This window comes from Helianthus annuus, chromosome 1 (genome assembly GCF_002127325.2).
Source record: "Helianthus annuus cultivar XRQ/B chromosome 1, HanXRQr2.0-SUNRISE, whole genome shotgun sequence".
In the NCBI taxonomy this organism is placed as follows: Eukaryota; Viridiplantae; Streptophyta; class Magnoliopsida; order Asterales; family Asteraceae; genus Helianthus; species Helianthus annuus.
This window is the reverse complement of record NC_035433.2, coordinates 2,537,172-2,564,632: the sequence shown is the minus strand read 5'-3', so window position 1 is coordinate 2,564,632 and position 27,461 is coordinate 2,537,172. Positions and strand designations below refer to the sequence as shown.

The window sequence follows — 27,461 nt, the reverse complement described above, 5'->3', positions numbered from 1 at the left end:
AAGATTTGATATCAGTTTGAGGTCCAGATTTAGAGTTATGCACAATATCGTAATTTGAAAGCTTTATGTTAAGTAAACGGCGTAATTAACGGATAGCCTATTTAAACCCACTTTTTAATATCAAACTTTTTACCCACTGATGTTATATAATATTTTGGGATTTTTAGAGATTTTTATTTAATTTTTGGCTGATCGTATCATAGGTCTCTAAGTTTAATTCGGTAAATACCGAATTTATCCTTTTAAGCCATAAAATGAGTTTTATAAATCTTTTTGACCCCAAACCTTTTTCCACTGATTTCATTTGTTAAATAAATTATTTTGAGCATTCTGGAAATATAAAAATATCAGCTTTCTTTTGAAAATCCGGAAACGGCTCTAAATCGCTTATTTAAGCGTTCTTAACGCCTAGTATGCACTATAACCATATTAAACATATAAGGTTGATACCTATTGATATTCTTAGTATATTTTTATAAAATAACAGTAAGTATAAGTTTTTGAACTCAGGTTTCCTGTTTTGACACTTTTAGCCCTTGTGAAATTACCAAAATACCCCTAAGGTGCATAGTTTGATTTTAAATGATAAGTTTCATATATGGGTCATACCCTACTGTTATAATATGTTAAATTAAGTATTTTTACTGTATGAATCAGACCTACAACTCAGATTACAAATTTAACTCTTTTATAATCTTTTAAATGACCAAAATGCCCTTATAAGGCATAAGTTGAGTTTAAATTCATTCGGGGCATAATAGAACATAACTTACTGATATTATGACATATTTAGAGCATATTATCTCAGGGAACTTGCATACGACTCTTACGGTTATCCGTAACGCTCTTTTAGCGTTCGGTTCGGTTTGTGTAACTAGTTTGCATAAATTGACCGAAATGGGTCAAACATTATCATTTTTTTGACTCAAAATCCAGAATGTATTTAGCATACCCATATTATACAAGTATTCAAACTTGTCGGGTCTAAATCACGTTCTATCCGGTCTTCGCTTAATCGTGCGTTTGAACCGTATCGTCCTTAAAACTAACCGGTCTAAGCTTACGCTTAAATAAAGATCCGTTAGGAATCTAATAGGTTATTATAAACCTTTGTTCCAGAATAGAAGAACCAGTAAAAGCTACCTTCACTTGCTAGTTGTGATTTATACTTACCAAGGTAAATACTTTTAACTTATTTTCCCTATACGGGCTTGGGATACGGTATATAAAATACCGCTTGGTCCGGCATCGAATTCTTTAATCGAGTAGAGGTTAAATTTATTGAGATGCCTTGTTTTGAATGTGTTTTATTGCTTAAATCCTTTGGGGGGTTAATGACCATGTCCCGGATATCCTTGGCATCATCTTACGAGATGGCCACGACCTGAGCACGGGGTGTAGGCGTACACCCGTCAGTGTATAACTCTATATTGTGGTGTGTCTATTAATCTTTAACCCGGTCTACGGATCGGGCTACTGAACGCATAAGTAACATGTAAATCCCTTACAAGATTATATTGCATAATTATTCCAAGTTATAAAATATTTTTATGCCATGTGCATTTAAATCAATTTTCAACCTTTTTCAAAATGAGTCAGTTAAATTGTATTTACCAGTGTAAACTGACGTATTTTCCCAAAAGGTTAAGTGCAGGTACTACACGAAATAGGCTGGCTGTCTTCTAGAGCGTCCACAATAAGTCTCGCAAGCTTGGATGACAATAAATCTGTTGAACAATATCTTATTTTATTTTGATCCGCCTGTGGATCCGTTTCAACTACTTAGTGATATTTGATATTACACTTTATTAAAGTTGAAATGAATCTATCTTTGCTTCCGCTGTGCATTTATATATTGTGTTGTTTGTCTATGATGATGCCAACTACGTCACTATACTCCCCACCGGGCCCACCGGTGACATGTGGAAATTAGGGGTATGCAAGGTTGGTATCAGAGCCAACTCTGAGTGAATTAAACACTAGCCTTTTGTGTTTAATCTCAGTTACACAATTGCACATTCCTCGATTCTCGAGTCTAGACAAAGAACTTAGGAAATATCCAAAATTTGTTTTATTTTCTAACTTTGTCTTATATATATTTTGTTGTGTCACTTGTTTGATTTTTGACAGGTTCACCAAAATGCCGCCACGTATGAGAGGAAGAGGAAGGGGACAAGGAGCATATGCAGCCCCAAACGACCATGAAGCCAGACCTTCGCACAGACGATCACCTTCAGGCTCCCATAACACAGATGCTCAAAATCTGTGGAGGTCTTTTACTGAACCCGCAAGGCACTCGGTTTCACAGAGTACCTCACCTTCTATCCCACACTCCTTTGGGCCTCAATCAGAAAATGAGCCCCACAACTCTCACCAGTCCTATATCCCTCTCCAAGGACACCAATCACCCTTTGACCAACCATCACCTGTTTTCCAAGGCATGTTCAACCCTGCTGACTACCTTGATGTGCCTATGGGCTTTAACCCACTTGGACCAGAAGACCATTTCCCTGGCGATAATGCGATGGAGGTCGATGAAGATACCGATCCCTCGATGCCACCATCTGGAACTCCGAACCACCCTATCGAGATTTCTGATGGGTCACCTTTTGTGGGATCACCATACAATGGTCCCGACAGCTTTGAGGAGAAGTTTAGGCAGCATGACTGGGTATTTACCCCTAGTTACCATAACTCTCCCCTGCACCAGCCACATCACAGCTCTCCCTTGCACCTCCAGCAGCAGCAACAGCAGCCACAACAGCAGCAGCAAAATCCTTCTGAGGGTTTCCGGCGTGATGTAGTCACTCCACCGCCGCCACCACCTCCGGTTTTGCCTCCTCCGCCTCCGAGGCGAAGAGGAAGGAACGCACGGATGTCCACACGAGGGGGAATACGCATCGGCACCCCTCCACATTCAGGTAGCAGCCGATACTCGCCACTTCACGAAGAACCCGAGATGGGAGAATCTTCACATCCCGTCTCAGAAGTAACTTCTGCCCCAATCGCGCCACCACCACCACAGGATTTCGGAAACCCAATCCCTGCTTATACTAGCGCGGCAGCATACAATCCCTTCGAGCAGACGTTTCCCCCAGGTTATAACTTTACAGAGGATCCCTACTGGGTAGCTGCGAACTACAACTCTCTCAATCCGGAAGGTACTTTTGGAGGTCCCTGGACTACGGGACAACCGGCCTATGGATACCCATCATATGGATATCAGCAGCCGCAGCCTCCTCAACCACCGCATTATCCGCTACCACCGCCGGCACCGATGATGTCGCCGCCACAAGTTCAAGAAATCCTTCAAGGGATAAACGATGTGCGACGTGAAATGCGGCATGAATTGCGGGAAGAGCGTCGGCATAATCGTGGGATGTTTAAGAAGATGGTGGATTTAATCAAGGGAAAAAGCAAGAAGGACTACTAAATCCTTTGTTTGCTAGTTATATAATCATGTCCCTGCGAGGACATTTATTTCTGTACTCTGCCCCTGCGTGGGCATATTTTTTTTCCTTTCTGTTCTACCCCTGCGTGGGTTTGTTTGTTTCTGTCTGACCCCTGCGTGGGTTTGTTTGTTAGTTTAGCCCCTGCGTGGGTATGTTATTTGTGTAAAAGTCCCGTTTAGGGCAAACTCTTGTTAGTTAATTTTATTTGAAATGGTTAATTTAAGTTTTTCATTTTTAAATTATATGCATGAATATAATATGCGAATAAATGAAAAATAGCAATTATTATTTTAATTTACCATTTTAATAATAAGAATCTTAAAAAGGTAAAACCTAGCTTGGATGTCATAATAAAGACCTGGCCATTATGGTAGCGCCTGTTTAAAAAGATTCAATCTCTGTTAACATCTGTAAACATGTTAGCATTCCTGGCTAGTGTGATCCGTAAAATCACACATGTCACCCTTTTAATAAATTATCCAAAATTTATATTCTATATATATATATATCTGATTGTGACATAATGCCTACGGGTTATAACTAATGTCATATAAAACAAAAAGGCAGCCGTGGTTTATAGACCCCCTGCCAAGAAAAGGATTGATTGTTTTAATTATTCAAATTTTTATCCTATAAAATCTAAATTCAAATTTAGAAATTTGTCCAAGTGACAAGGCCTATTGTGCCAACATATATTTCATTCTAGGGTAAAGTAGCTAATAAAAAGTCCTGAATGAAACTAATTAACTAATATGGCTCTTATCCACCATGGTTAATAAATCGTCAAGAACGATAATACTGTTTAGGCTTCTAAATAGACCTTGTCCTTACTTTTATGTAGCACCTAAAGCCACATGGCTAAGTCTGAAGAAGTAAACAGTCACTCAGAGGAAGGCCCAGATAACACTAGAATACATATAACTGGTGCGGAGTTACAAGCATTAGTAGAAAATGCTGTTGCCAAAGCCATTGAAAGGCAATATAGCGAACCAAGTAGGACCCGAAGTAGGGCCCGGTCCGCGCCACATTCCAAGACCAAGGGTCATTCGGAAGCTCATACCAAACCACTCTCTAAGAAGGATGCATCTAAGAAAGATGAGCTCAAGAAGGATGATGAGCGACATTCATCCAACCAAAATAGTATCCCGTCAAAGAAGGTCGAGCATAAGTCAGAACCACGTGATAAGTCATGCACATACAAATACTTTGTCTCATGTAAACCCCGGGACTTTACTGGGGAGAAGGGAGCAGTAGACTGCATGACCTGGTTGGACGAAATGGATACGGTAGTAGATATCAGCGGATGTGCTGATCGGGATGTAGTGAAGTACGTATCCCAATCGTTCAAAGGGGACGCACTAGCGTGGTGGAAATCCCTCTTACAAGCTGCCGGAAAGGCCACACTTTACAGTATGTCATGGGATCAGTTTGTAGCCCTTATTAAAGAGAATTTTTGCCCACAACATGAAGTTGAAAGGATTGAGTCAGACTTCGTATCTTTGGTGATGAAGAATCTAGACTGCCAGGCATACCTCACCACTTTCAATACTCTATCTCGATTGGTTCCATACTTGGTAACCCCAGAGCCGAGAAGGATTGCCCGTTTCATTGGGGGTTTGGCCCCTGAGATTAAGGCAAGTGTTAAGGCATCGAGGCCTACAACGTTCAGATCAGTAGCTGATCTATCTCTCTCTCTCACCCAGGACGTAGTCAGGTTGAGAGCACTTAGGAACTCGGAAGAGAATAAGAGGAAGCGTGAGGACGATACCTCACGGAGATCGGAGAAGAGACACCGAGGGAATAACGACCACAGGAAAGGGTCGGGATTTAAGAGAGATGGGCAACAATCAGGGGATAAGCCCAAATGCAAAACCTGCAAGAAGAATCATTTTGGGAAATGTCGCTTAGAGTCGAAATCGCAGTCCCACACGAGACCCTGTGGAATCTGCAAATCTACTGATCATACGACTTTGAAGTGTAAGGGTCTGAAGGATGCAACATGTTACGGTTGCAACGAGAAAGGGCACATAAAGTCTAATTGCCCAAAGAACGCTAAGAAAGCCGATGATGGAAAGAAGACCAATGCAAGAGTCTTCAAGATGGACGCTAAGGAAGCTGTTCAAGATGATAACGTGATCACAGGTACTTTTCTTGTAAACGATGTTTTTGCTAGAGTCTTGTTTGATTCTGGAGCAGATAAGTCTTTTGTAGATAATAAGTTCTGTGAATTGTTAAAATTGCCTGTAAAGGCCTTAAGTGTGAAATACGAGGTGGAATTAGCTGATGGAACCATAGAAACCGCCTCAACTGTTTTAGATGGATGTGTTATATCCATTAGGAATCACTCTTTTCCATTATCCTTACTTCCCTTTAAGCTAGCCGGTTTTGACGTAGTGATAGGTATGGATTGGTTGTCACATAACCAAGCCCAGATTGTGTGCAACAGAAAGCAAGTGGTAGTTAAGACTCCGTCCGGTGAGTCACTCACTATCCAAGGAGATACCCAGCATGGATTGCCTGAGCAAGTGTCCATGCTCAAGGCATCCAGATGTCTGCAGAAAGGTTGTGTCATTTACATGGCACAAGTTACTGTTGATGAGCCGAAGCCAAAGATTGAAGATATCCCTGTCATTTCGGAATACCCTGAAGTGTTTCCGGAAGAACTACCTGGTTTACCGCCGGATAGGCAAGTGGAGTTTCGAATTGACATCATTCCGGGTGCGACGCCAGTAGCGAGAGCACCATATAGGTTGGCACCAACGGAGATGAAGGAGTTAAGGACGCAGTTAGATGATCTGTTAGCTAAGGGTTTTATTAGACCTAGCTCGTCTCCTTGGGGAGCACCGATTTTGTTTGTCAAAAAAAAGGATGGATCGATGCGTCTGTGCATCGATTACCGTGAGCTTAATAAAGTCACCATCAAGAATAGGTATCCTTTTCCTAGGATCGACGACCTGTTCGATCAATTACAAGGGGCAAGCTACTTTTCAAAGATCGACTTGAGGTCGGGCTATCACCAGTTGAAGGTCAAGGATGAAGATGTTCACAAGACAGCGTTTAGGACTCGTTATGGACATTATGAGTTCCTAGTGATGCCTTTTAGGCTCACTAACGCACCAGCCGCATTCATGGATCTCATGAATCGCGTCTGCAAGCCTTATCTGGATAAATTCGTCATCGTCTTCATTGACGACATCCTTATCTACTCAAAGAACCAGGCTGACCACGAGAAACACCTTCGTTATATTCTCAAACTTCTACATCATGAGAAACTCTACGCCAAATTTTCAAAGTGCGAATTTTGGCTTCGAGAAGTCCAATTCCTTGGACATGTGGTAAGTGAGCGTGGTATCCAAGTAGATCCCGCTAAGGTAGAAGCAGTTATGAATTGGCAAGAGCCAAAGACACCTACCGAGATTCGCAGTTTCCTAGGATTAGCAGGATACTATAGGCGATTCATCGAAAACTTTTCAAGGATTGTTGCGCCCCTAACTTCGTTGACACGTAAGAAGATCAAGTTTGATTGGGGCCCTAAGCAGCAGGAATCCTTCGACGTTCTGAAGAAGAAGTTGAGCAATGCACCAGTGTTAACATTGCCTGATGGTATAGAGGAATTTGTGGTGTATTGCGATGCATCACACACTGGCATGGGCTGTGTACTCATGCAGAGAGGCAAGGTCATTGCCTACGCTTCACGACAACTAAAGGCGCACGAGAAAAACTACACCACCCACGACTTGGAACTGGGTGCCGTTGTGTTTGCATTGAAACTTTGGAGACACTACTTGTATGGAACAAAGTGTGTGATCTATTCGGATCACAAGAGCCTTCAACATTTGTTCAATCAGAAGGAATTGAACATGCGACAAAGACGATGGATGGAAACTTTAAATGATTACGACTGTGAGATAAGATACCATCCAGGCAAGGCGAATGTAGTTGCTGACGCCTTAAGCAGAAAAGAAAGAGTGAAGCCGATAAGAATAAATGCCAAGCGCATAGAAATAAGGAATAATTTGAACGAAAGGGTGTTAGCTGCACAGAAGGAAGCTGTGTTGGAAGCTAACTATCCCGAAGAAAAGCTAGGAGTAACTGAGGAGCAGTTATCCTATGACAAGGATGGAATGCTAAGACTGAATGGGCGAATATGGGTTCCTGTTTATGGAGGACTTCGAGATGTCATCCTCCAGGAAGCCCACAGCTCCAAATATTCCGTTCATCCTGGTGCTGATAAGATGTACCAGGATCTAAAGGCAAACTACTGGTGGATTGGTTTGAAGAAGTCTGTAGCTGCGTATGTAGCTAAATGTCTGACTTGTGCGCAAGTCAAAGCTGAGCATCAGAAGCCGTCAGGTTTGCTTTAACAACCTGTCAGAGCTACGTAAGCAATGGACTGACGTGGCGTAACCTCCACAACCGACAAGCCTGACACACCTGCAAAGGTGCAGCACGTCGTCTGTCCATCCATCATCATCCTCCTTCACTCCTCAGCTATAAATACCAACCCCAAACCAGGTTTGAGGTATCTCTTCACAACTCTCTCACTACTACTACTATCTTACTTTGCTTCCCAAGCAAACTACTGATTCTCACGCCGGAGAGTGGTAACAAGGAGCACCCCCCACCCCATCCTCCTTGTTACGAGTCACGGCTTGTTTCCTTGTGCAGGAGATCAACCACCGGTGATCCAGCCAGCGATCCTCGAGAGGAAGGGATTAACCTTTCTTGACGAGACCAGTGTGTTAACCCTGCCCGGTTAACCATTGTTTCATCAGGTGATGTGGTGTCGATAAGATAGTTAATCTTCAATCTTTTTTTGATTAGCGGTTGGCTTTGTTATGAGAATCGGTCTGCAAAACAAGAACAATGTGAAGCTGGTTACGAGGAAGGAGGGAGGATTCTCCTTGTAACCACCCTCTGGCGTGATAATAAGTATTGTTTAAGAAAGTAAACGAGTGTGTTAAGAGTAAGAGAGTGAGAGAGCCGATCCTTATACTTGTGGTAGATAATACATATATGTATATTTCATATGCATAAATATTATAATGCATAATAATAATTATATCTTTAGCTATTTCATATTTATTAATTTAAAAGTTGAATATTTCTTTACGGAATAGTTGCTATGTAAGGTTGGTTTGTTTCTAACAAAACTAAAAATATCGTGAATAAAGAAGTGTTTAGAAATTTATAAATGTAATGTGTATCTTATTTTACATTGTTTGATTTAATAAGAAAGATTCATTTATGTAAATTGGTTTACACATTATAAAATTACATTATTTTTATCTTCAAATCCATATAGTACGCGGGTTTATAAGCTTGTGTAATATTACAGGACCATTAATCAAATGGTACACCATCTCATCCTTGATTGAAATTACATAAATCTCTAAATACTTCTTATGACTAAAATAGTTATAATTCAGAAATCTTTAAATATTTTTACGTGAATTATAACTTTAACTTCTATATTTTTTTGTATTTGGGTAAATTACATTTTTCGTTCTTTATATTTGTACTAGATTGCAATGGATAGTCTTTAACTTTAATAATTACAGTTACAGTCTTTTATTTGCAAAACTCGTTACACTCTACGTCCTTTAGTACTAACGAAGTTAAAAATTTTGATTAATTTTATTCACATAAAGGTATTTTGGTCAATTCATGTTTTTATTTAAATGTTTAATAAATAAAACAAAAAAAAATTGCATATACACTTCATCTTTCCCAATTTCCTAACTCTAAAACCCTAACCACCACCTCATCATGCCGCCACCACCACCACATACTGACGCAACCATTCCGGCCACCGTTCACCAGTCTGGCCAGAGTGAACGAAAAGCCAACAATTACACATACAGATAATGCAGAGTGGTAAGCTTCAAGTGTTAATTGAACTTCAAGATTATAATTAAGTTATAGGTCAACTAGATTAACTGTGGTTTAATATAGGTTTAAGAGGTTGACTGGTAGAAGTGATGTAGCCATCTCTCCTGTTGACTACAAGTTTTACGCCCCAAGGCATAAATACAGGCACACTGGTTCCAACTCTGTTTCAAGCATTCCTGGTTTTTCAGTAAGTTTAATCTGTTATTTTTATATAATATTATATTTCTGTTTATTTATATTAATATCGGAGATATTGATGATATATCGCCTTTATTAATTGGTATAGACATTTCCTGGTGCTGATAGTTCTTCTCAAATGTCTGTTGCTCAAGGCTATCAAGTAAGATCTGCTCCTTAGAAATATTAATTTGATTTATACACAATCTGGTGAACAGTGGCCGGAATGGTTGCGTCAGTATGTGGTGGTGGTGGCAAGATGTGGTGGTTATGAAATTGGGGAAGATAAAGTGTATATGCAATTTTTTGGTTTTATTTATTAAACATTTAAATAAAAACATGAATTGACCAAAATACCCTTAAGTGAATAAACTTAACTGAAATTTTTAACCTGGTTAGTACTGAGGGATGTAGAGTGTAACAGGTTTTACAAATAAATGACTGTGACTGTAATTATTAAAGTTAAAGGCTATCCGTTACAATCCGATACAAATATTTAGAACGGAAAATGTAATTTACCCTTTTTTATTATATGTTAAAAGTATTTTTTTTCTCAAAGAGTAAACTGCCATTTTGGCCCATGTGGTTTGAGCACTTTTGCCATTTTAGTCCAAATCTCAAACTTTTTAAATCTGGGTCACTGTGGCTTTACTTTTATTGTCATTTTAGTCCAAATTTCAAAAAACCCCTTTTTTGATTGTTGCAACCTGTCTATTTTGTCTTTTTGTTCAGGGGCATTTTTGTCCATCTGATTTTAATATAACATATTAATAATTATTAAACTAAATTAAATATATTTAATTCTTTTATACCCTTATTTAATCATCATCTTCACAACAAAAAAAAAAAAAAAAAAACCTAACCCACCAAATGACAGCAGATCATCTTCCAAAAAAAACCCTAACCCACAACCTTTAATGCACCTAACCAAACATATATCCTCCTGAAACCACAACCCTCGCCTCTTCATTACAAAAAATCTTCACACTTGTTCAACGAAACCTTCAAAATCATTCAACAATTCATTACGCAATTCTCCAATCAATCCCATGAGGCCTCCATTCAAATCAAACAACACAATCAGCAACAAAAACCTAACCGATTCTTCACCATTCGATGCGATGTTTAGCAATCTATGGGTCGGAAACCTGACGGCCGATGTTACGGAGTTAGATTTGCGCAATTTGTTCGAGAAACACGCTGTTGTTGATAGTGTTACGCGTTATCTGGCTCGTAGTTATGCCTTTGTGAATATGAGGCGGCCTGAGGATGCCAAGAGAGCCAAGGAGTCGCTTCAAGCTGTTGTGTTGCGTGGTGGATCGCTCAAGATTGATTTTGCTAAATCGGATTGTATCGTTTTTATTGTTGTTGTTAGGGTTTTTAGGATGTTATTGTCGTTGTTGTTATATGGAATTGATTTGTTATATGTTTATGTTGATATCCGATTTGTGCATTATAATTTTAACTAGGTTTATACCTTGCGCGCGTTGCGGCGCGCTACTTAGCGTTGGTTGGTTCAAGATCACATTCTTGGCTTTCTTCATATAAAGTGGATCGAGGCAAACCAAAATAAAAAATTTGCCACCTGTTCCGGTGAAGATTCACAGTTAACCTCTTCATCACCGAACTCTTATTTGTATATTTCAACCATTAGTTTTCAAAGGCGTGGATAAGCGTTCATTTATAAACAAGTCTGCAATCTGATATGCACATTAAATATGATTTATAAGATGATAAACATAAATCTTTAAAGAATATATACAACTCGATTATCAACATACCTAGCTTCTAGCGAGACCCGGAGGCTGCTTGCAATCACATGTGGACTTTGACAATGAAAACTTATTACACTTTAGCATGATGAAAGTAAGCTTCTCAACATTGAACACACACATTACTTGAAATATATTTTTTTTAGAGTTAAATGCTTGGTTGGTCCCTGTAGTTCGCGAAAATTGCAGACTTGGTCCCAGTGGTTCACTAATTACAGAGTTGGTCCTAGTAGTTGTAATTTTTGCACTCGGGTGGTCCTTATCACTAACCTTTGTTAGTTTTTTCAGTTAAATACTTGTAAAATTACTATATTACCCACAAACAACTAAAAAAAAGAAATATAAAGAAAATAGGGGCCACTACTCATCTTCTTCATCACCCATTCCTCTCTCTCCCTCTCAAAACCTACAACCACCTCCAAAACAAAACAATTCAACAAATAAAAGTAACAAACGAAATGTTAGTAGTTGATGAAACAATGGTTAACCGGGCAGGGTTAACTCACTGGTCTCGTCAAGAAGGGTTAATCCCTTCCTCTCGAGGATCGCTGGCTGGATCACCGGTGGATCGATCTCCTGCACAAGGAAACAAACCGTGACACGTAATAAGGAGGATGGGGTGGGGGGTGCTCCTTGTTACCACTCTCCGGCGTGAGAATCAGTAGTCTGCTTGGGAAGCAAAGTATGATAGTAGTAGTAGTGAGAGAGTTGTGAAGAGATACCTCAAACCTGGTTTGGGGTTGGTATTTATAGCCGAGGAGTGAAGGAGGAGGTGGATGGATAGACTGACGGCATGCTGCACCTTTGCAGGTGTGTCAGGCATGTCGGTTGTGGAGGTGATGCCACGTCAGTCTGTCGCTTACGTAGACCTGACAGGCGGCTGCCATTGGTGCTACTTGCTCTGTGGTGTCAGTCCCACTTGCTGAGTATACAGGATGCGGTGCGGGCCGCATCGCTGTTTGCGGTAACTGCAGATGTTCCCGCGTCTCACTCTTTGATCAAGAAATACGCGAGATGCGGTGCCAAGCCGCATCGTCGTCTGTGGTGACTGTTGTTGTTATCCAGCTTCTCTGTATTGATAGAAGTGTTCACTGGATGCGGTGCCAGGCCGCATCGCTATGAATACTTCCGTTTTGATACACCAGATGCGGTGCCAGCCGCATCACTATACCGTTCTCATATTCCAGGTAAGTCCTCCTCCATCACTAGACAGATTGGATTCAACTGTCACAGCCCCCGATCCCTATCTTTCGGGAACGGGCGGCCGTGAGCCAATTTCGGTGGTATCACATTTATTTATTCAATTTGGCAGCGGAAATTTTCATCAGGATCGTAGTTAGGAAATATTTTAATCAGAGTAAACCACCACATTTTATGACATTAAACATATGGGTAAAAACCCAAGTTTTTAATACACACGTTTCATAGGAATACATCCTATTTATTTAATAAAAACATCCATTTTATTCTTAGGTAACTTTATTGCCACTTTTCCAAGCCTTCAGTGCTGTCCAGCTGGCTTCTATTTGGCTTTCACATATTGTTACCTGAAACGCGTTTTAAAAACATTTTGTCAGTGGGAAATACTGGTGAGTGAATCCCAATTTAATCAAGTTTAAGTAAAAACCAATTGGCAGTATTGAGGGCACATCTGCAATTACATTTGTATCCAAGACATCACAATTAACATCAGTGGTACGGTCATACTCAACTTATGGGATGTTACCACGCCAGTAACCAATTTTGTATACAAAACCCCAACATACCCACTATAATTGTATTCTTCACAAATACTCAATAACTGTCATTTGCATGGAAAGGTATTTAAGGTTTTGTAAAAACATTTAACAAAAAGGAGATTACTCACAAAAATGAGTACATAAAAAGAGGATCAACTCACAAAAAGGATTACACAAAAAGAGGATTACTCACATTGTTGTTTTAGGTTTTTCGTAAGGGTTTCCTGGAGATAATCTATAAATTACACAAATGCACGTGTGTTAGTATAATAACCCATTTTAACATTAGTAATACCCTCCCCGAGACGGCATTCCAATGACTACGTCGGGCAGAACCACGACAGCCGTTACGGAACCCTAGATCAATCGGGCAGCGTATCTAATACGTCTCCAGGGGTTATAATACTTACATCGTAGCAGAACCTCGCTATTTTAGGGGATATTGAACTCGGGTATAATGCCCACTATTTAAAAGTGTAGAGAGATAGAAAGAAAATGAACGAAAGCAGACTGAAGGCCGTTGCCTTCTATTTATAGTGCTGAATTCGAGAATGCTAGTCAACGGACTAGCTTGTCCGGCTCATCTACTAGACTCGCCACGATGATGACACGTGGCCGCACCGGGTCACGCCACAAATTGGGTCGCTCGCGGCCCGCATCAACTAAACTGAATAGGTACGCGGCCCGCTTGGGCATATGGTTTGGCGATATCTGGTTCTCCTACTCGCGCGGCCCGTATGGACTTGAGGTGAGGCCCTACGCGGCCCGCCTCAAATTAAATATTATTGTTTTTATTTATTTTATATAGTATAATCTATTTTGGGGCTCGGTTTTCACATACGGGGTGCATATAAAGACACATCGAGATATTTTAAAATATATTAAGGTGTCGGAAATATTATGAGGATGTCTGTTTTACCGAGGGTTGTTATATCCTCCCCACCTTGTTTTAGAGCTCGTCCTCGAGATCTACTGGAACAAGTGTGGATATTTCTTTTGCATTTCGGATTCAAGCTCCCACGTGTACTCGGGTCCTCTTTTGGAGTCCCACTTTACTTTGACCAGAACCAATCTCTTATGCTTGAGATTTTTAACTTTCCTATCTTCAATTTGTAGAGGCTTCTCCACAAACTTGAGTTGCTCATTAACCTCTATATCCTTAAGAGGTACTACGAGTGATTCATCAGCTAAACACTTTTTAAGATTGGATACATGAAACACATCATGTATTCCTGCCATTTCCTCTGGCAGTCGTAGCTGATAAGCTACAGGTCCTATTCTTCGGATAATTTCAAAAGGTCCAATATACCGGGGACTAAGCTTTCCTCTTTTGATGAATCTTACCACTCCTTTCCAGGGAGAGACTTTCAATAACACTTTATCTCCCACTTGAAATTCTAATGGTTTGCGTCTGTTATCAGCATAGCTCTTTTGGCGATCACGTGCTGTTTTCAGTCGTTCCTTGACTTGAATGATTTTATCAGTTGTTTCTTGTACTATCTCAGGTACAGATAATTGTTTTTCCCCAATTTCTGCCCAACAGACTGGGGTTCTGCACTTTCGTCCATAAAGTGCTTCGAATGGTGCAACATTGATACTTGTGTGATAACTGTTATTATAAGAAAATTCTATTAAAGGTAAGTGTTCGTCCCAATTACCTCCAAAATCAATTGCACAAGCTCTAAGCATGTCCTCCATTGTCTGAATTGTCCTTTCACTTTGTCCGTCCGTTTGAGGATGATAAGCTGTGCTTAGATTTATCCTGGTTCCCATTGCTTTTTGGAAACTTGACCAAAAATGAGAAGTAAAACGGCTATCTCTATCAGAAACAATTGATAAAGGAATGCCATGTAATGAAACAATTTTATTTACATATAATTTGGCTAATTGTTCCATACTAAAGGTTTCCTTCATTGGTAAGAAATGAGCTGACTTGGTTAACCTATCTACAATCACCCAGATTGTATCATTACCTTTTCTTGTTTTAGGCAATTTGGTAACAAAATCCATTGTTATCCATTCCCATTTCCAAACTGGTATTTCTAATTTTTGTAACAATCCTGAGGGTTTCTGATGTTCAGCTTTAACTTGTGAGCAAGTTAAACATTTAGAAACATAAGCTGCTACGTCCTTTTTCATTCCTATCCACCAGAAATTTTTCCTTAAATCCTGGTACATTTTATCACTTCCTGGATGCATCGTATATTTAGACTTATGGGCTTCTTCTAATATACGGTGACGTAAATTTCCTAATTTAGGTATCCACATTCTCTTTTTATGGAACCTCCAAATTCCATCTGTTCCTTGTTTTAATTCCTTAATCATTCCCTTTAACTTTTCAGTATCTTCCTTGATTACTGATTCTTGTGCTTTTCTAATCTGATTGTTTAAATCTACTTGTAGATTTAATTTAAGAGAACGTACCCTTTTTGGTTTTTCGTGATATTTTCGACTTAAAGCATCAGCCACCACATTGGCTTTTCCTGCATGATACTGGATATCACAATCATAGTCACTAAGTAATTCCATCCAGCGTCTCTGTCTCATATTCAACTCTTTTTGCCCGAAGACATATCTTAAACTCTTATGATCTGTGAATATGGTAAACTTACTACCATAAAGATAATGTCTCCAAATCTTAAGGGCAAAAATTATGGCTCCTAATTCCAAATCATGGGTCGAATAATTTCCTTCATGACTCTTAAGCTGTCTAGATGCATAAGCTATAACCTTTTGACGTTGCATCAATACGCATCCATAACCTAATTTAGAAGCGTCACAAAAGACTACAAAGTCTTCAGTTCCTTCTGGTAATGCTAGTATGGGTGCATGGGTTAATCTTTGCTTAAGGATTCTAAAGGCTTCTTCTTGTTTTGGTCCCCATTCAAACTTAACAGATTTACAGGTTAGCTTAGTTAAAGGAATGGCTATTCTAGAAAAATCTCGAATAAATCTTCTATAATAACCGGCCAATCCTAAGAAACTTCTAACTTCAGTTGGTGATTCTGGGGTTTTCCATTTGGTAATTGCCTCGATTTTCGTTGGATCTACATGAATTCCTTCATGGTTAACTAAATGTCCGAGGAATTGTACTTGTTCTAACCAAAACTCACACTTTGAAAATTTAGCATAAAGCTTCTCTTTTCTCAATAAACTTAAAAGTAAGTGCAAGTGCTTTGCATGCTCATCTTTACTTTTAGAGTAAATTAGAATATCATCTATGAAGACAATTATGAATTTATCCAAATATGGCTTACATATTCGGTTCATCATGTCCATAAATGCGGCTGGGGCATTGGTTAAACCAAATGGCATGACAGTAAATTCATAATGACCATACCTTGTTCTGAATGCGGTTTTAGGAATATCCTCTTCCTGTACCTTTAATTGATGATATCCTGATCTTAAATCGATTTTAGAGAAAAATCGAGCTCCTTGAAGTTGATCAAACAAATCATCGATCCTCGGTAATGGGTACCGATTCTTAATCGTGACTTTGTTCAATTCACGGTAGTCAATGCACATACGCATTGATCCGTCTTTCTTTTTAACAAATAAAATCGGCGCTCCCCATGGCGATGAGCTTGGCTGTATGAATCCCTTTTCCAACAACTCGTCTAGTTGTTTCTTCAGTTCTTGCATTTCAGCGGGTGCTAAACGGTAAGGTGCTTTGGCAATCGGTGCTGTTCCTGGTAACAGATGAATTCTGAATTCAACTTCCCTGTCTGGCGGTAGTCCTGGCAATTCTTCTGGAAAGATATCTGAAAATTGGGATACTACTGGAATATCTTTTACTTCTTTTCCTTTAGTGTTAGTGATTATTGAAATCAAATACACTATAGATCCTTTTCTTATACAACTTGCAGTTTTCATCACAGAGATGAATTTAGTGGATCTAAAAGGTTTATCTCCTTTAATTGAGATCTTTTCACCTCTTGGTGATTTTAATTAAATTGTCTTTTGATCACATAAAATACTGGCTTTATTGGCTATTAACCAATCCATTCCTAATACTACATCAAATCCAACCAGATTCATTGGGTAAAGGTTTGCCATAAATTTTTGATTATAAATTTCTATTCTTGCCCCCTGCAAGACTTCAGAAATCTTAACAGTCTCTCCATTTGCGGTTTCCACTAGACATTCTTGTGGTAGTTTAGTTAATGATTGATTTAGGAGTTTGCAAAACGAAGTATTAATAAAACTTTGGTTTGCACCAGAGTCAAATAATACTTTAGCAAAAATATCATTAACTAAAAACGTACCAGCAATGACGTCTGGAATCATCCTGGCTTCCTCTGTAGTTAGCACGAATGCTCTGGCATTTTTAGGATTTTTGTTGGTTGCAGCTGGAGCCAATTTCGGACAGTTTGTCCTAATGTGACCTTTTTCCCCACAATTGAAACACATTCCATTACTGGATTTCTTCTTGCAATTCTCTTCCTTGTGTCCTGGGGCCTTGCAAAAATTACAGTAAGTAGAGCATCTTCCAGAATGCTTCTTTCTGCAGGCTTTGCAGTAGGGTGCAGAGGTAGAACCTACATTCTTACGATTGGAATTCCCAGAACGGAATTCTTGAGTAAGCCTTTGGGTTAGGTTTCTCCTCTGATCTTCTTCTCTAGTACGGATTAACTCATCTGTCAAGGTATTAGCTAGTTCTACAGCTTCCTCTATGGTTTGGGGTCTAGCTGCCTTGACTACATGTCTAATTTCTCCAATTAATCCCCAGATGTAACGGGAGATTAATACCGGTTCAGGTGATGCAAGGGTAGGTACTATCCTATCATATTCAAAGAATGTGGTAGTGTAACCCTTACTATCTACCCCGGTCATTCTTAGATTTAGGAACTTATTTGCTATCTGTTCTTTTTCATTGGGAGGGCAGAATTTCCTTTCTACCATGTTCTTGAATTCTTCCCATTCCATATTATAAATCCTATCACTTCCTCTGGATTGGAGGATAGTGTTCCACCATTCTAAGGCTGCATTTTTAAACAGATTTGAAGCAAACATTATTTTATCTTTTTCAGCACACTTGCTTATTTTCAGAACTGCCTCAGTTTTCTCTATCCAGCGTAAAACTGCAATGGGTCCTTCATTGCCCGAGAATTCTATTGGTTTGCAGGACCAGAATTCTTTGTAAGAACAACCATGTGGCATGGTTCTTCTTCTTTTGGGAACGGGTGCTTGAAGTATGGGTCCATTGTTCACGCTGTTTTCGGGTTCAGTTGGTCGCTTACTGCTATGCTTACTTTTATTATTCGCTTCCTGAACTGTTTGAATAATAAATGGCATCGCATCTATAATTCCCTGTGCCACAATATGCTGAACGGCACTATTATCCATTTGATTTCCGTTGTTATTATTGTCCGAATTCCCATTAACCACGTTAATGTTACTCTGGTTATCGTTATTCAGATTTTCTTGATTTCCCGCGTCGGCCATCTGAATTTTAGACATTTACCAAATATTAATATCACAAATAATATTTATATATAGCCAATCACATGACACGCACTTTTTAACCAAAAGCGTCGAGCATTGCGACTTTTACTCTTTTTATATAGTATGCATCAGTACACACCAGTACAGAAATAAAAAATTACAGTACCGACTGAAATGTAAAGCTACAATACTAATAGTATGCATCCGTAGTTTTTTTTTTTCTAACACATACACACATATATTATTATATTATTATTATTATTACTGTTTCTAGCATCACCTTCACTGATATGGATTCATCCAAAAATCCATATTACGCTCATCGTATTTCCATACGAGGCGTTCTCCCACCTGTCGCATACGATCACTGCTTTCTAAAATTTCCTCCCCAAAAGTCCTAAGTTCCTGGACATTTTCTGCACTCATTGGGGGTGCAGGTTCTAGGACTGGGTTTGGAAACTGAGGTACGGGTTCCTGATACGGAGGCATAGGGGCTTGGTACGGGTATGGATTTTCTAAAATTTCCCTAACATATGCGTCACTAATGTTGTAGGGATCTTGAGGATCTAACCCTGGATAAGCTCCTAAGTTGGGTATTGGCACATTTTCCTGAATTGGGTTTTGTTGCACGTAGTCCCTAACATCGTCCCACCAGGGTTCGTAGTTGTTTGGGTCTAGAGGATCAGGTGCAGGTACCCTAGGTATCTCCTCCGGGTTGAAATCAGGCATTTCTATCTGGTTTTCTATTTCCATGGGTTGATCAGGATTTTATGGTTGGGGTGCTAGCATTTGTTCCAGGTTTGGGTCAGCAGCAGTGGTTGCTAAAATATGGATATTAGCGATACCCCTATTGAGCATATCCTGATTATAAGCATCAGTTTCTCTTTTTGCTGCGGCTAACACTCGCTGTTCCTGCAACTTTTTCATTCTTTTCCTACGCTCGTGCGCTCCCCTACTGAACCATCCCCTCTTTTTCTGAGGAAATGGCTCTTCAGACTGTGCCTTAAACACAAAGATCCCTTCTTCTGTGTCAGCAGAATACCCTGAGAGGGCAGGCTGAGAAGAGGAGGTGCCTTCGCTCCTAGGCGAACCAGACAGTTGACGATAGGCGTCAGAAGGTCCTTGGTCGCTCATACTGTAAACTAACAAATAGTCAGATAACACATAGCAAGAAATACAATTATACACGTATTTCCATAATTTATTTCCTAACACTTTGAATTTTGATGTCAGCAGAACACTTCTGTGGCTGAATCAGTGGCATAGCTCTGATACCACCTTCTGTCACAGCCCCCGATCCCTATCTCCCGGGAACGGGCGGCCGTGAGCCAATTTCGGTGGTATCACATTTATTTATTCAATTTGGCAGCGGAAATTTTCATCAGGATCGTAGTTAGGAAATATTTTAATCAGAGTAAACCACCACATTTTATGACATTAAACATATGGGTAAAAACCCAAGTTTTTAATACACACGTTTCATAGGAATACATCCTATTTATTTAATAAAAACATCCATTTTATTCTTAGGTAACTTTATTGCCACTTTTCCAAGCCTTCAGTGCTGTCCAGCTGGCTTCTATTTGGCTTTCACATATTGTTACCTGAAACGCGTTTTAAAAACATTTTGTCAGTGGGAAATACTGGTGAGTGAATCCCAATTTAATCAAGTTTAAGTAAAAACCAATTGGCAGTATTGAGGGCACATCCGCAATTACATTTGTATCCAAGACATCACAATTAACATCAGTGGTACGGTCATACTCAACTTATGGGATGTTACCACGCCAGTAACCAATTTTGTATACAAAACCCCAACATACCCACTATAATTGTATTCTTCACAAATACTCAATAACTGTCATTTGCATGGAAAGGTATTTAAGGTTTTGTAAAAACATTTAACAAAAAGGAGATTACTCACAAAAATGAGTACATAAAAAGAGGATCAACTCACAAAAAGGATTACACAAAAAGAGGATTACTCACATTGTTGTTTTAGGTTTTTCGTAAGGGTTTCCTGGAGATAATCTATAAATTACACAAATGCACGTGTGTTAGTATAATAACCCATTTTAACATTAGTAATACCCTCCCCGAGACGGCATTCCAACGACTACGTCGGGCAGAACCACGACAGCCGTTACGGAACCCTAGATCAATCGGGCAGCGTATCTAATACGTCTCCAGGGGTTATAATACTTACATCGTAGCAGAACCTCGCTATTTTAGGGGATATTGAACTCGGGTATAATGCCCACTATTTAAAAGTGTAGAGAGATAGAAAGAAAATGAACGAAAGCAGACTGAAGGCCGTTGCCTTCTATTTATAGTGCTGAATTCGAGTCCCCACGCGGCCCGCGTGAAGTTTGGGCCGGGTCTACGCGGCCCGCGTCAATGCTAGTCAACGGACTAGCTTGTCCGACTCATCTACTAGACTCGCCACGATGATGACACGTGGCCGCACCGGGTCACGCCACAAATTGGGTCGCTCGCGGCCCGCATCAACTAAACTGAATAGGTACGCGGCCCGCTTGGGCATATGGTTTGGCGATATCTGGTTCTCCTATTCGCGCGGCCCGTATGGACTTGAGGTGAGGCCCTACGCGGCCCGCCTCAAATTAAATATTATTGTTTTTATTTATTTTATATAGTATAATCTATTTTGGGGCTCGGTTTTCACATACGGGGTGCATATAAAGACACATCGAGATATTTTAAAATATATTAAGGTGTCGGAAATATTATGAGGATGTCTGTTTTACCGAGGGTTGTTATATCAACCACTGTGTCGACGCGTTCCCGCATGGGCACAAGTAGGTTGTTAGCTAGTGGGGGTTTTGAAAAGGGTAATGGTCACTCGCGGTCGATGCTGACGCAAGAACTGGGACCATACCCCTTCAAGTCCCCCCAGTCTAGTGTCGCTGCCATATGCAAGTTGCATGTGGGAGGAGTACTAGACTATGGTGTCTAGAAGGTAGTTTGCAGTCTGGAGAAGATCCTAGGCCATGTAGATGGTCTTTATGCTTTGTAAATCAAGCTGGAGGTCTGGAAGGGTCATGTGATGTAACGCCCTACGTTTTCATAACTTTCCATTTTTAGAAACCATTGTTCATATTCCTATTTTTGGAAACTTTGTAACTTTGTATTCGTCGTTTCGTTTTAATCGTCGAAAAACTCCTTATCTTTAATTTAAATTTGTTCTTAAATATAGTTATCTATCTATCCGATTACATTTAATTAATTAGATTAATTAATATTACTATTTAAAAAGCTTATTTTTATTATAATCTAGTTAGCCTCGTTAAACTTTAAAGTTAGAAAAAGGATACAAACAAACCCGGTTAATTTAAATTGTAAAGATCAGTTCTTTTAGAATATACATATAACCTAGTTAGTGGTTAACCATGTTATATAGTTTAAACTAAGTTAACTTAGCTAATTTATTTAAACCCTTCAAAGGTTAGGGGTTAAAATGGTCTTTCTTAAAACTAAAAATGCCACAAACCCTAGTCACTTTTATAAACAGCCGTTCCCTCTCATCTTTCTCTCCTTGTCTGCACATTTATTCACCCACCAAGTTAGAAACTTCATCATCTCTAACAATCTCACACATACACCACTCGATCCCTGCTTCATACCTCAAACAAATATGAAGAATGCAACACTCATTCATCATCTTCGCACTATCCTCCTCTCATTTGACTGACCAGCAAGCACAAGCAAGTCCAACGGGGCTCCGGTGACGGAACCAGCAGGTTTAACCGGCCGACCAAACACATCAGCCCCCCCTCCTTCTCTCATCGACCTCGCCATCCCTTCTGGCGGCGGAGCCGGACGTGCCGGTCGTATTACCGGCGATGATGCCTCGGCAACAACACCGGTCGAACTCCGGTACCCCGTCTTCTTCTCCGACACGACAACCGCGCCAGCAACGGCGGCGGTAAAGGTGGTTATTCACGGTTAAGCTCGGGATTAAGCATGTCAGATTATGGCTCGGGTTCTCGCTCCAGGTTTCGGGTTTAGTCGGGTTCGCTACAGAATCGGATACGGGTCAGAATTTATCATCAGCAGATGTTTGTGGTTTCGGGTTGGCTCGGGCGCTCGTCTCGGGTCAACAGTGGGTTCGAGTCAACGGTGAGTTCGAGCCAGTTGGAGATGCGGATCAGATTTCGTGTTTCGTTTCATTGTAGTTTGAGTTTTGATTCAACCTCGTTCATTTTGACGTCTCGATCAAGTCCGAGTTCGGTTCAGATTATGGTTCAGCTTCGGGAGTGGTTGGTTTGTTTCTTTTTCTCAGCTTCGGGTTCAGCCACGTTCCGTTCGGGTCACTTCGGTTCAGTCAACCCCGGTCAACATCACTGTTTCGGTATTGATTCTTCTACTCGTTTCGCTCCAAATTATTCCGTATTATTAGTTGTTTATCTTTGGCGAAACTGTCGAACATATATTAATCACACTTAAGATGTATAACAGTGGAGCTTTATTATAAGGAATATGAACTTTTACGGCATTCAAAAGAAACAATGAACTGATACGAGTAGTAGATTATTTATGTTTTTGTAATTTAACGAGAATTCTTACATATATGCATTGCTTACATTGTGATTAATTGTTGCGTTTTGACAATGTTATCGACAACGTGTAATGTCGGGATCGCCCAAAAACAGAGGAAACTCTGCCCGTTTTTCGTATAAATCCGTGAAACGGTAACCGTTTAATTATAAAACCAAACATACCGGATTCAAATAATTTTTATAACGATAATTATAAATGTACACTTATTTTGGCCACTTTTGAGATTTTAATTTTTAAAATCCTTTTTCTTTTCCTTTTTGTTTCAAAATAAAACCTTTATAATTTCTATTCCTTTAAAAGTTCCTTGAAAACCTTTTAACCTTTAAATCCTTTATTAATTAAACGAGTTTTCATCTAAAATTCCTTCCTTATAAGGATCTTTATAAACCGTAAATGTATGAAATAAATATTCTTTTCTAATTTGCTATAAACTTCTAAAATAATAAATAATTCATTATAATCCCTTTTATAACATTAATGGTTAATATTGAGATAAATTATCTAAATAAATTAATTTATTTAACTATTAAATAATAATAAGTTCATGATATTCTAAATATCTAGGCTAAACTCTCTCTCGTTCGTACTCTTGAATTGGTCCAATCTTTACTCGTGCGTTGTTTTTACTAGGAGTCGTAATCGTAACAACTCATAATCTCGAGACTTCGGTGTTCCTTCCTCCTAATCTCTTACGCTCGTCAACACTTGGATAATCGGAAGACTTAGCAATTATGTGAGTATACTCGAACCCATTTTTACTTTTAACACTTTGGGTGCAACATGTATTCTATATTAAACGCACATGACACTTGAAACTTATTTGAAACTTACTCTATCCATTTAAACATGAAACATGAAACTTGTGAATCTTGAGACTATTTTGTGCTATGTGAACGTTTAATTCTTGTCTGTAGTTCCGCCTTAACAATAGTAGCGCTATAGGAGTAATGCACCTCCCCGTTAGTCTTTGGGGTATTGTTAGGAGGAGACATATCAACCTCCCGTGAAACTTTGGGTTAGGTACTTTAACGCATTGGAAACTTGGGCTATCACTTGGACTGCGTAAACTAGCATGGTTGAAACTATTTTAATATGTTCATGTTGGATATGAGTTTTTATTCTATTATGCTATGTAAACAAACTTGTATACTCGCTCATTGCCTTTGCATTGAAACTCTATTTTAATACATGTTGCAGGTTGACTAATGAAGTATGGATGATTGATGAAACAAGTTTAGGGTGGACTAGATACACACCTTTAATCTATTTATCTTTTAATGTTATGTTATTTGTTGAAACAATGTTGCATTTTGTTTTGAATATTGTATGACAATCTAGCAATTGCAAAGAAATTTGAATTTAATTAAATATTATCACATAGTGTTATGAAGTCTCTAGCAATCTATACACACTTCGTCTCATCCCGATGTTTCCGCCATCGGTTGGGGTGTGACATGTGATGCCTCTTCCGTACCGGTGAGCGTGTTTCGTTTGATGCGAAATTCTCAGCCTTGGGTTGGTTGCCACCTGTTGGTGTGTCGAACCAATCTTGAGACCCTGCCGGGGGTGCGTACAAACTTCGAACCAATCTCTGAGATGGTGGTTGAAGGTGTGCACAAACTTCGAACCAACCTTTGAGGTGGTGAACGAAGAAGGGAGCGTTCTTCTGTAATAATTGGACATCCAATGATGATCCCTTTCGTGGGGTGTTCATGTTCTTCCAATTAGCTCTCAAGTAACCGCACGTCCTTTGCGGTTACCTCGTTGCTTGACATTGTTGGCCACGGTTGGGTGAACAATGTTGGATACTTGCGACATTGTTGGCCATGTTTGGTCGAACAATGTGAATCTGGATAATGGTCAAATAAACATGGTCATAGGCATGGTAATGCCCACCATTGTTTATTCTATCCATTTCACAAGTGGGGCAGCAAAGTCATAAGCAGACTTGTTACCGTTGTTCGGTCGCTTGTTGTTCGACAAGATCTCTTGTGATCATTAGGGATCTCATTAGTGTTTAGCCACTTTCCTTCACGATCCAATACCGAGGAGTTTTCCTTGAAGTAGCTTCGTTCATCTATGTGATGACTTAGTTGTGGCTCTTCCGTAGCAACCATTTGAAGAGCTATGGGTGTGTCCGCAGCGACTCATGAGTGTCCGCGGTTTTATCACCCTATATTCGTTTGAAACGGGTGTGTTGCTCGGATGTAGCTCTTGAAGGATCAGGAGTCAGGGTTGCTGATGTGCGTTTGCGTACATTCCCTTCTTTCTTCTTGTTGAAGAAGTTGTTTATGCACCCTCTGTGGTTGTGAACCGGACAGGAGGGATTTGAAGCTTGAAGAGAATGAAGGCAATGCGGTTTACCTGTTCCTGAGATGCGATTCAGTCCAAAGAACAATGTTGGTTCTGAGCATCTGACACACTTGTACGGGCTCGTGTGTGTCATTTCCGCATATTCCACGTGTGCTCGTGGGTATGTGCGGATAGGTATCATACCCCCTATAATGTAGAGATATATATTTTTTGCCTATTTTTAGGGGTTTGTAAAAAAACGACATGCGGTATGGGTTATGGTGCGGTATGCCAGAGAAACCGCATGCCGCTTGTGTTTGGATAATGTTGTCGCTTTTTGTTGTACACGTGGCTGAGCGCACGTGTGAGTTGGTGGAAGTTGGTGAGATTTTTTGGCATGTGCTGAAATGAAAGGACATTTGCACTGCCCGAGGTCACTAAATGCACTGTAGCAGGAGTGTAAACGTCTTTTTTGTCAGGCGCGTGGGCGGCCACGCGCGCGTGATAACCGTCAGCGGAAACGGCGCTTGACACGTGGTGCCGCATAATTCGCTCTTTTTGGACGTGATGATTCAGTTTCCATGCTGCATTTATTGCGATGAGTATATAAGGGGAAATCGTTGTGGTTTCCCCTCACTTGTTCAAAAATTTCAAAAATTTCGGTGAGAGAAAAAGTGTCCTCTGTCTTTTCCGATAAGATTTTCTGAAATTTCGGTGAGGTAGTTTGAGTTTTTCCACTCACGTTCTTCCGTTCGTCTATATTTCTGATGGCTGAACCATCAAATCCACACAATGTGGAGGGTGAAAACCCTGAACAGCCGGTTGTGGCGGCTGATGAAGATGAAGATGATGATGGTAGTGCCGTCGGTGGTGGTTTAACGGTATTGAAGTGGACGAAAGGTGGTTTTAAAAACCTGATGACCACTATTCAGATGGCCGACGACTGGAAAGCCACTTACCCACAAGAGGGTGATACTGGTGCCGATGCTCCGGCCGGCTATATCACATTGTGGGCTGATTTTTTCACCGATGGCAACCTTCGATTGCCGGTGACAGTGTTCGTTGCGGAGGTGCTAGAGTACTATCATCTCCATATCTCCCAACTAAGTCCATTTGGGATGTTCCGGATTAGGAACTTTGAATACACCTTTCGTGCCCATGGGTTGGACGTCACTGTTGAGAATTTCCGGCGGTTTTACCAGTTGACAGTGAACACCGGATTTTTTTCTTTTAATCAACGACATGGGAGTTTGAAGTTGATGACACCTCCCAAGGGTGTGACCCTTTGGAAAAGGAAATTCTTTTACGTCAAAGCTTGGGCGGTCTACGCCCATATGACTTTCCGGGACGTAAATGTGGGTGTTACTGATGAGGATATTCATGTTCCCACCGCGAAGACTGTGGATTGGTTCTCTAGACTGCAGCCTATTGAACTCAAGAAGTTAGACAACAACCAGTGGTAAGCCTGGTTCTCTAGGCAAGGCCCGTTCTGCGGGAAAAGAGCGGTGGTAAGCCTGTTACTCTTGATTATTTTCCTTGCTTCATTATCCTTTTAGTAATGTGCATGTGTTGTATCAGTGGATGCGGTTGGTCTGTGGAGGATGTTTGAGCCCGATTTCGAGGGCAAAGTTGAGCTGATTGCGGTTGATGTACGGGAAGGTTTCAATCTGGAGATTGTTGGCAACTTCCGCGTGCCCACACGTGCTGTGATGAATGCACCTGTGCCAGAAGGCGAATGTATTTTCTAAGTTTCTCTTGTTCTCAAAGTTCACCCTTGTAAGTATTTTGCTTGATTGTTTCACTACAGGTATACTTGGGGATCTGGGCAAGTTTGAAAAGCGTATCCCCAAGAAACATGTGGAGAAGAAGCAGGTGAAGAAAACCGCGCGGGGTCGCGGTAAGGAGAAGACTGAGGGTACTGCTGCCCCTCCATTGGTGTCACAGACCGCAGGTACCTATCGTTCTTGTTACCGCAGATATACCGATTACGTGGTAGTATATGATACCCTTGAGGGTTTGGGTGTTCCAGGTGGTGGTGCGGCTGTAGGCGGGGCTGGTGCGGGTTCCACCCTTGATGGTGGTAAGAGGAAACCGGAGGAGGCAGCTGCTGCTGG

At 40.3% G+C, this 27,461-nt stretch overlaps 2 protein-coding genes across 2 annotated transcripts; both read left to right on the top strand.

The window, feature by feature from the left end:
- The first annotated feature begins 2,152 nt into the window (after positions 1-2,152).
- Positions 2,153-3,433, top strand: LOC118481213 (pollen-specific leucine-rich repeat extensin-like protein 3). The gene is made up of 2 exons (XM_035976553.1): positions 2,153-2,853; positions 2,926-3,433. Exons 1-2 carry the CDS (start codon positions 2,153-2,155, stop codon positions 3,431-3,433), a joined length of 1,209 nt encoding a protein of 402 aa, XP_035832446.1.
- Positions 3,434-10,570: 7,137 nt separating this feature from the next.
- On the top strand, positions 10,571-10,990 carry LOC110901746 (flowering time control protein FPA-like). Its single transcript, XM_022148536.1, has one exon. It carries the CDS (start codon positions 10,571-10,573, stop codon positions 10,988-10,990), a length of 420 nt encoding a protein of 139 aa, XP_022004228.1.
- The last annotated feature ends 16,471 nt before the right edge of the window (positions 10,991-27,461 follow it).